This window comes from Carlito syrichta, unplaced genomic scaffold (assembly GCF_000164805.1).
Source record: "Carlito syrichta isolate Samal-C Ts95f unplaced genomic scaffold, Tarsius_syrichta-2.0.1 Scaffold306953, whole genome shotgun sequence".
Classification (NCBI taxonomy): domain Eukaryota; kingdom Metazoa; phylum Chordata; class Mammalia; order Primates; family Tarsiidae; genus Carlito; species Carlito syrichta.
The window spans coordinates 55140-65297 of NW_007251049.1; the positions used below are offsets into that span (position 1 = coordinate 55140).

General features: G+C 61.2%; 1 protein-coding gene across 1 annotated transcript in view; it reads left to right on the forward strand.

The window, feature by feature from the left end:
- The window catches only part of THOP1 (thimet oligopeptidase 1), a gene marked incomplete at its 5' end in the record, with an annotated part of 24635 nt that overhangs the window by 10943 nt on the left and 3534 nt on the right, over nucleotides 1-10158 (forward strand). The window contains 5 exons of the mRNA XM_021715290.1: nucleotides 1122-1224; nucleotides 4020-4180; nucleotides 6092-6227; nucleotides 6577-6943; nucleotides 7351-7552. Coding sequence (XP_021570965.1) covers nucleotides 1122-1224; nucleotides 4020-4180; nucleotides 6092-6227; nucleotides 6577-6943; nucleotides 7351-7552 — 969 coding nt within the window. The remainder of the gene's footprint in view (nucleotides 1-1121; nucleotides 1225-4019; nucleotides 4181-6091; nucleotides 6228-6576; nucleotides 6944-7350; nucleotides 7553-10158) is intronic.

Sequence of the window (10158 nt, forward strand, 5' to 3'; positions counted from 1 at the left end):
CTCAGGCAATCCATTCACCTCAGCCTCCCAAAGGTGTGGGATTACAGGCTGAGCCACCGAGCCCGGCTTTTTTTTTGATTTATTGTAGAGATGAGGTCTCGCCAAGTTGCCTAGGTGGGTCTCGAACCTGCAGGCTCAGACATTCCACTCACCTCAGCCTCCCAAAGGCGCGGTATTACAGGGTGAGCCACCGAGCCCGGCTGGCTCTTTTTATTTTTTAATTTTTTGTAGAGATGGGGTCTCACTGTGTTACCCAGACTGGTCTCAAACTCCTGGCCTCAAGCCATCCTCCCACCTCGGCCTCCCAAAGAGCTGGGATGATAGGCATGAGCTATTGCGCCTGGTGCTGATGCTGTCTTCACACTGAGTCTCTGGAGACTTCCCTGGGAGGGCTGGTCTGTGTGCATGAGGCCTCAGGGAGGGAAGGAAGCACTTGGAAGTGCCTTCGTCCAGGAGCAACCCAGCAAGCCCATGCCTGGTCCAGAGCCAGGGTCCTGCCTGTGAACCCCACGTTCTGTGCAGAGCTGTGGGCACACTCTCCCACCCTCTGTCCTGATGGCCGGAGCAGTGGAGTCTCACTGAGGGACAGGCACGCGTGACTGAGCACCGGGCTCCAGGCCCGCCCGGGGAGGGGTTTTCAGCAGAGATGTCCTGCTGCCAGCCCTTCACGTGTCACGTGGTCCCAAGTAAGGTCCTCGGCACATAGCGGTCACCTCTTCGCCCTCCGAGGGGGCCCTCGGGGTTCAGGTCCTCATGGCACCACGCGTTCCCAAGGTTGACGTGACTGCCTCCAAAAACTAGATGAAAAATGGAAGCGTATCTCTGTTCACAACGTCCACTTAGGCTAAACGCTGAAGGTCACGTCTGGATAGGAGGGCAGACGCCGCAGCCCAGGCCCCACCTGACAGATGGTTGCCGAGTTCACCTGTGGTCGCCCGAGGCCGCACGGCTCGGGAGCCGAGGTCACAGCCACCCTGGCTGGCTGAGTTCGCTTTCTTGCCATCTCACCCCCTCACTTATTTTCTCTGCCAGGGCTTGAGGAATCCCCTCGGCCCGCAGTGGGAGCCTTGGCTGCACCGCCCGGGTCTGCTCCTCCCCCACACCTGTGTCTCTCCCTCCAGAAAATCAAAAGCATCAAGAAGAAGCTGAGCCTCCTGTGCATAGACTTCAACAAGAATCTGAACGAGGACACCACCTTCCTGCCCTTCACGCGCGAGGAGCTAGGTAGGGAGGCCGGCGGCGGGCACGGGTGGGGGCACTCAGAGGATGCCTCGGTCCCAGGACACGCGGCATCCTGGCAGGCCCCTGGGGGCGAGATTCATCTTGGGACACACTGCATCCTGGTGGGCCCTCGGGGGTAGGATTTGCTTTGGGGACAGCCGCTTCCTCCCGCAGGTTTATGTCAGGGATGGTGGGAGGTGGTGGCTTCTGCATCTGACCACCCTGGGACAAGGGATTGCTTCACGTGCACTCAGGGCAGCTCAGAGCCAAAAGCTCTAGATCTGTCCTTGGGGCGGGCTGTGGTCTTTCCCATCAAGACAGGACATGCCTGGGGCACTGGCAGAAACTCCAGAGCTCACGTGGGGCCACTGCAGGGGCAGGCTCAGCCTCACCAGTGAGTTTGCTGGGATGTTCTCTGAGACTCACATCCCACCCATGTTATTATCATCATCATTTTGAGTCAAAGTCTCACTCTGTCACCCAGGCTGGAGAGCAATGGCATGCTCACAACCACTATAGCCTGGACCTGCTAGGCTCAGCCAATCCTTTCGCCTCAGCCTCCCAAGTAGCTGGAATCACAGGCGTACACTGCCACGCCCACCTAATATTTTGAATTTTTTTTTTTTTTTTGAGTTGGAGTCTCACTCTGTCACCCAGACTGGAGTGCAGTGGCCGCTCCCGGCCACCGCAGCCTCGACCTGCAGGGCTCCAGCGATCCTTCTGCCTCAGCCTTCCAAGTAGCTGGAACTACAGGCGCACGCTACCACGCCCATCTAATTTTTTGACTTATTGTAGAGATGAGGTCTCGCCAAGTTGCCCAGGCAGGTCTCGAACCCGCGGGCTCAGGCAATCCACTCACCTCAGCCTCCCAAAGCGCAGGCTTGCAGGCTGAGCCACCTAGCCCAGCTTAATTTTTTGATTTATTGCAGAGATGAGGTCTCGCCAAGTTGCCCAGGCTGGTCTCGAACTCCTGGGCTCAGGCAATCTTCTTACTTTGTCCTCCCAAAGTGCTGGGTTGACGGGTGTGAGCCACCGCACCTGGCCCGATTCTAGACTGTAACTGCGGGTGCCTCTGAGGTGGCTGGCGAGGAAGGGCCCCGTTGCCTGAGGTCCTGAGGGTGGCTTGGCTGTAACGACTCAGATCCAGGTTTCCCTGAATAAGCACTCAGATCAGGCCCCGCCCTGCTCGACTGCCCTTCCCGCCTGTTCAGGCCTCCCATGTCTAAGTGCAGGCCCCACCACTCAGCTCCTGACGCAGGAGGAACAGGGCCCATGGTTGGCTTGAAAGCACGCATTTCCCAGCCAGAGACCTGGCCTCAGTAGGTCACCAGATGCGTTGGTCCCCACACAGTCCCTGGGGGCTCTCCGGCCTGCTTGTCCAGCTCGAGGGGCCTCCCTGTCTCAGCCTGGCTCCCCCATGGGCACCTCAACTCTGCCATGGCGCAGATGATCAGCACGGTGGGTGGGATGAGGTTCCCCCGGGCCCCCCATGGAGTCGAGACTTGCTCTCCCTTTGTGACCTGTGACTTGTCGGGAGATGCGTTGAGATGGTTTGAGTCCATTTCCTGTCGCTATAACAACACCCATAGCTGGGGAGTTTGAAAGGAAAGGGTGAGTTCTTGGTTCTGGAGGCTGAGAGGTCCAGGGTCAAGGGCTGCATCTGGGGAGGGCCTTCCCCTGGGGGCCTCCGTGGGCTCCCCAGCAGCTCCGTGACATGGCCAGGGCCAAGCTGGCTGACTCAGGGCTCTCCTCCTCTTCTTAGGAAGCCACCAGTGCCACACCCAGGATAACCCATTAATCCCTTAATCCACGGGCCCATGAGTGGATTGATCCACTTACTGGGGCAGGGCGCTCTGACCCAGTCACTGCTTAAAACCACCTACTGGGATTACTTCCGTTTGTGTTTGGAGGGGACAGATCCTCAGACGAGGACGGGGCTGCGCATCACCTGTGGCACGTCACCTTTTCCCCCGGTGGGCGCAGTGCCCACGGACGGGTTCCCGAGCCATCTTCCTCGCCCGTGTTCTGCTGTGACAGTGTGCCCCTCCTCTCTCACTTACTTGCTGATTGTTTCTGTCGAGTGGACTTAGAGGTTCCTGTGCCACCTGGGGGTTGTCGTCCAGTACTGGGATTTATTTCGATGCTCAGATCGTCCCGTTGACTGTCGGGAGCCCCTTTGAGTTGGCTCCTGTGTCTTTCTTTTTTTGAGTTGGAGCCTCACTCTTGTGGCCCAGGCCAGAGTGCAGTGGCACAGTCAGGGCCACTGCAGCCTCGACCTTCTGGGCTCAGCCGATCCTCCTGCCTCCACCTCCCAGTTCATCTTTTGATTTATTTTAGAGACAAGGTCTCACCATGTTGCCCAGGCTGGTCTTGAACCACTGGGCTTAAGTGATCCTCCCTCCTTGGCCTCCCAAAGTGCTGGGATTACAGGCGAGAGCCACCGTGCCAGCCTCTAATGCTTTCTGCTTTTACCTTTGATGGGAACCTTTGGCTTTGACATTCATTTGACCCCTCACAGCTCCCTGGGTCTCCCTGAACAGCAGCTCAGCCTCTTTTCTCGCCGCCCCCGTCCCCTCATGCAGGGGTGGAGCTGCCTGGAAGTCCCCGCTGTGGAGGGTTGAGTGGAGTTTAGTTTTGCTGACCCCAAAGGTGTCTTGACGAGGACCCGACATCCAAGGCGGAAGGGCCCGCGAGGGTGCACTGGACAGTGCGAGGCTCACATGTCGTGTGGAGGCCGCCCCGGCCCCTGTCACCCACCAGCCGTGGATGCCCTCAGCCACCCTGGTTCTGTCCTACAGGAGGGCTCCCTGAGGACTTCCTCAACTCCCTGGAGAAGACAGAGGACGACAGGTTGAAGGTCACCCTCAAGTACCCTCACTACTTCCCCCTCCTGAAGAAATGCCACGTGCCCGAGACCAGGAGGAAAGTGGAGGAAGCCTTCAACTGCCGCTGCAAGGAGGTGAGGAGCCGGGGGGCCCGGCCTGCCGTGCCCCCGCCCTGCACGTGAGCCACCGGAGTCGGGCCGCAGAGGGTCTCAGGGCTCAGCCTGCCGGGCTTGGCGAACGCAGAGGCCTGCCTGTGGGCTCAGCCTGCCCAATCCCTGGGCCACAGCGCCAGGCCCCGGCCCTCCGTCCGCACTTGACCTTCCCGCTGCCTCAATCGTCCACCACACACACGGCTCGCCCTCTCTCCTCGAGCTCCCTCACACCTTTCAGCCCAGACCATCCATTGCCTGCCAGACCCGAGCCTGGTCCGCAGACGTGCCGTGGCCCAGCCATAGCGAGAAGGCCGGGCCTCGGACTGGCCTTCCCATAGGGACATGTGGTGGCATCCCTGTCCCCCATGATGTGGCCAGGTGGCCTTTGCCTGCACTTCTCCCATTTGACATCTTTTTGCTTTTTGTTTTGAGTCGGGGTCTCATTCTGCTGCCCAGGCTGGAGTGCAGTGGCATGATCACAGCTCACCGCGTCCTCGACCTCCTGGGCTCAGGCGATCTCCCCATCTTGGCCTCCTGAGTAGTTGGGACTACAGCCGTGTGCCACCGCACCTGGTTGATTTTTTAAATATTTTGTAGAAATGAGGTCTTGCAGCCAGGCTCGATGACTCAGCCTGTCATCCCGTGCTTTGGGAGGCTGAGGTGAGTGGATTGCCTGAGCCCGCGAGTTCGAGACCCGCCTGAGCAAGTTGGCGAGACCTCATCTCTACAATAAGTCAAAAAATCAGCTGGGCGTGTTAATGCATGCCTGTAATTCCGGCTACTTAGAAGGCTGAGGCGGAAGAATCACCGGAGCCCAGCAGGTCGAGGCTGCGGTGGCCGGGAGCGGCCACTGCACTCCAGTCTGGGCAACAGAGTGAGACTCTGACTCAAAAAAAAAAGAAAAAAGGAAATGAGATCTTGCTAGGTTGTCCAGGCTGGTCTTCAACTCCCAGCCTCAAGTGATCCTCCCGCCTCAGCCTCCCAGAGTGCTGGGACTACAGCCTGAGCTACCATGCCTGGCCCTGTTTGGCACCTTGAGCAGGAGAGGGTGGCGAGAGTGGCCTCTTGGTCTTCCCTGCCAACACCATGTTGATGCTGTAGCGGCCAGCAAAGGAGCCGTCGGCATGAGGTCTGCACCATCCCCTTTCTGGCCGTGCAGGGGCATAGACACCTACAGCAGGGGACATGCCAGGTACAGGTCACGTGGTCCCATGTTTTCCACTTCCTTGGACAGACTGCACTGGTCCTTCTGATGACTGGGGTTCCCAGGCCTCTCCCCTGCAGGACTTAAGGCAAAGCCCTGCAGCAGGCAGCCTGCCAGGTGGGGCTATGCCCCCTTCCAGGTGGATGCCACACTCCTGCAGAGCTGGGCTGCCCACTGTCTGGGAGCCAGGAACCCGGGTGGACACCCAGAAGGTTACTAGGCAGGGTCAGGGCCCTGTGGGAGTCCTTGTCCCCAAGTCCCATCCTGGTCCCCAGGCCTGAGTCCTCGTGGCAGAGCGAGGGGTGTACCGAGAGAGAGCGCCAGGGCAGGCTGAGGTCTGGGTCTGAGGGGACGGTGTTGCTAGCGGTCAGAGTGCTGACTCATACTCTGCCCACACCTGTCTGGCTGTGGTTGGCTTTCCTGCCGAGGGCGCATCTGTGCTGATGAACAGGCCGTCTTCTTATAGATGACCAGTGGGTTTCACGTGTCCACTGGTTGGTTGGGCCTATCCTCCGAATGGGTCTGCATTCTGTGTGCCGTGGGCCCAGCCCTGGGACCGGGGACCGGACCCTGGGTGACAAGGTGTCCCCACCGGAGCTGGCAGCACCTACCGCCCAGGGAGAGCCCACACTGGCCCGGCCGCAGAGGGGCAGCATCCCTGACTGACAGCATCCTGGCATCCACTGCAGGAGAACTGTGCCATCCTCAAGGAGCTGGTGGCGCTCCGGGCCCAGAAATCCAGCCTGCTGGGGTTCAGCACGCACGCTGACTACGTGCTGGAGATGAACATGGCGAAGACCAGCCAGGCCGTGGCCGCCTTCCTAGGTAACCCAGCCCTCCCCGCCCCAGGAGGTGGTGGCTGCCCGGGGCTCAGTGACCTCTGAGAGCCTGCCTTTCCATCTGGGAAGAGGACCCCCGGCCCCTCCCCCGACTCCTCCTCAGGCTGGGGTGGCCTTCCGGTGTGGCTGGCCTTTGGCTTCTGCAGGAGTTAGCCACCCAGAGGCCCAGAGGCGCCACAGCTCCTCACAGAAGATGAAGGTGTGAGCCCCCCGAGGGCTGCTGGGAGGTGCTGGGCGGGACCCACCGTGGGCCTGGGGCTCAGGCCTGCCCCTCCCTGGCAGGAGCCCAGGTGCGCGGAGGGCCCCGCTGCCAGGTGCCGCCTCTCTGCCCACAGATGAGCTGGCGCAGAAGCTGAAGCCGCTGGGCGAGCAGGAGCGCGCCGTCATCCTGGAGCTGAAGCGGGCGGAGTGCGAGCGGCGGGGCCTGGCCTTCGACGGGCGCATCCACGCCTGGGACATGCGCTACTACATGAACCAGGTGGAGGAGACCCGCTACCGCGTGGACCAGAACCTGCTCAAGGAGTACTTCCCCATGCAGGTGGTCACCCGCGGGCTGCTGGGCATCTACCAGGAGCTGCTGGGACTCACCTTCCACCTGGAGGAGGGCGCCGGCGCGTGGCACGAGGACGTGAGGCTGTACGCCGTGCGGGACGCGGCCTCGGGCGAGCTGGTCGGCAAGTTCTACCTGGACCTGTACCCGCGGTGGGTGTGGGCAGGGCGGGCGGGGGGCGTGTGGGGCCAGGGCTCCCGGCCGGCTTTCCCATCCGGAGCGGGAAGGGAGCCTGTGACCCGCTCCACAGGCCTCTGGGGGACAGGCCGTGGTCCGTGTGGCACCTGCCACGCCGTAGCTGCCGGCCACGCGGCTGCCACCCTCACATCCTCTGTCACTCGGCCACTCAGAGGGAAGCTGCTTTGTAAGGCCGTGGCCTCTTGGGCCTCCAGAGGGAGGGGGCCACGGGGGCCGCACGGGCTCCCTCGGACCCTGCACCCAGCGCGCCTCGCCCGTGCCTGCTGGTCTCAGCCGTCGGAGAGGCAGGGTGCAGGGCGTGGAGCTGGGGCTTCCCTGACGTCCTTGGACCCCAGTGGCGCCTGACCCCGCCCCTCCCCAGGGAAGGGAAGTACGGGCACGCGGCCTGCTTTGGCCTGCAGCCCGGCTGCCTGCGGCAGGACGGGACCCGCCAGGTCGCCGTCGCAGCCATGGTGGCCAACTTCACCAAGCCCACGCCAGACGCCCCGTCCCTGCTGCAGCACGACGAGGTGGAGACCTACTTCCACGAGTTCGGGCACGTGATGCACCAGCTCTGCTCCCAGGTGGGTGTGGGTGTGGGTGTGGGCCGCGGGCCGACAGCTGGGCCGGGCAGGCCCTCACCAGGGCTCAGCGGGCCTGGAGCCGGGGCCTGGATTCCCGTGCTCCGCACCCTCATGGCTTCTCCATCTGACGCTGGCGCAGACGGCGGTGCCCTCCTGCACCGTGCCGCCCTTCCGCACCGCGTCCTGGTGTTGCCGCAGCCAAACACCACAGGCGTCGGCAGTCAGCACTCATCCCTTGTGGGCCTGGGGCAGGAAGTCTGAGGCCTCCCCTCGGCCTGCAGACGCCGCCTTCCCCGTGTCCTCACGTCCATGTGGTCCTCCAGGTGGCTGTGTCCTCGTCTCTTCCTAGGAGGGCCCAGTCATGCGAAATCAGGACCACTCATAGGACCTCATTTAACTTTCGTGACCTTGAAGACCCTGTCTCTAGCCTGTCACGTCCCGAGATGCTGGGGCTTAGGACCTTGGCGTGAATTCAGCCACCCACTTCAGCCCATACACTCTTGGCACGCTGAGGAGGGAGTGGCCGTGATGCTTGTCACGTGCGGAGACTGCCTGTGCAGAGACCTGGCTCCCCCAGCTGCTGTTGGGCCGTGTTGCTTGCCTGACCCCAGCAAAGCCAGTGATGGGCTTCGGGCAGGGCGCGGACCCGCATGGGGCTGCCCTTGGCACCAGCGAACACCGAGCCCTTCCGTGGAGACCCCAGCCCTGGGAAGGCTGAAGGGACCTGCCTGCCAGAGGTGCTCACCGGCCATGACAGCCTCAGCCCAGGCTTTCTGGGCCCCCAGCCCATGTCCGTGGCCGGGACACCGGGAGGATGTGAATTCACACTCAGCCTCTCTCTGAGGCAGGGTGCCCTTCTGCCGATAGCAAGAGTGTTCTGGAAGGCTCTGTGGGATTTGATCTTAGTAAAATCACCAGCCATCACCACAGTCCGGCTGCAGAACACTCTTGTCTCCCAAAAGACTTTCAGCATCCCTTACCATCACCCCCAGCCCCCGGTAGCCACAAATCCACATCCTGTGGACTGGCCTCCTCTAGACGTTTCATGTAAATGGAGTCACACACTGTGTGTCCTTCTGTGTCTGGGTCTCATGCATGACATCCTTGAGGTCCGGCCATGCTGTGGCCTGTGTCGGAGCCTCCTTCCTATTCACAGCCAAGTTGTGCCTACGTGTGGTTATATGATCTGTCTTTTTATTTTTTTTTTTATTTTTTTTTATTTTTTGAGTTGGAATCTCACTCTGTCGCCCAGACTGGAGCGCAGTGGCCACTCCCGGGCACCGCAGCCTCGACCTGCCGGGCTCTGGCGATCCTTCCGCCTCAGCCTTCCGAGTAGCCGGAATTACAGGCATGCACTACCACGCCCGGCTGATTTTTTTTTTATTCATTGTAGAGATGAGGTCTCGCCGCCCAGGCGGGTCTCGAACCCGCAGGCTCAGGCCATCCACTCACCTCAGCCTCCCAAAGCATGGGATGACAGGCTGAGCCACCGAGCCCAGCTCGCCTTTTTATTTTAAAGATGTGGCGCACAAGGCGGGCTCGGAGGTTTTCTCCTCATTTTTTTTTTGCCACGAGTTTTATGGTTTTCGCTCTTCATTGTGGTCCATCGTGCATTGTGAGTTCAGTGCTGTTTGTGGCGTGACGGAGGGGTCGGGGCACTCAGGTCTCCCTGGAAGCGGGTCTGTCTGGCCTGAGGCAGAAGGACCAGAAGGACTGTCACCGGCAAGGTCCCAGCGAGGTGACTGGTTTCGAGGGCTGACGAGAAGAGTCCAGGGTGTGCCCGCTGCTCAGCTAGGGCCCGGGGTGGCAAGTCCGGCCATCTGAGACCGACTTCTAGAGGGAGTTTGTTCATCCAGGGGCAGCTCCTCAGGGCAGAAACGAGTCTCTGCCCAGCTGCCTTGACCACCTCACGAGTCCTGTCCATGTTCCTCTCCCTGCTTCTGCCTTCACAGTCTGCTCGTGCCTGCTTCCTGCATCTAGGACATTCTTCTGCCAGCCCCCTCAAGGCTCCCACTCTCATCTCCTTCAAGTCTTGCTCTGTCATCGTCTTGCTTACAAGGGTCATTCCTGGTGTGCGCAGGCAGCTGTGGTGATTCGAGATGGTCCGCTCCGTCGACGACCACTGACACACACGCTGAGCCACCCTTCCAAGGGGTATTGAGGCTGGGCTCCTGGGAGCCTCCGGGCACATGTCATCAGCCGAACAGCCCAGAGCCTTATCCCGTGTGTGTCCGGCTCAGGGAACCTTACTGAAGTCTGTTGGTTCATCTACACAGAACCAGCGGTTTCTGTCACACCCGGGTTCCCCCGTGAGGCTTGACCTCTGTGACTCAGTGAAGCCTCCTTGTCAAGGGCTGCGCTTTGTGGGGAAGTTTTCAGACACAGAGGGCATCCTCACCAGCCCAGCTGTTTCCAGGTCCCCACAGCGCTGGCGTCCTCTGCCCTTCAGGGCACAGAGCCTCCGGGTGCACTGTCTCTGCAGGTGGCCGGCAGGAAGGGGCGGATGGCCGACCTCCTCAGAAGTGGCCTTCGGGGCGGGTCGGCCCGGGCAGCCCGGCCCCCCGCCCGTGGACTGTCCAAGCTTTGCGAGGCGGGAGAGGCCGCCT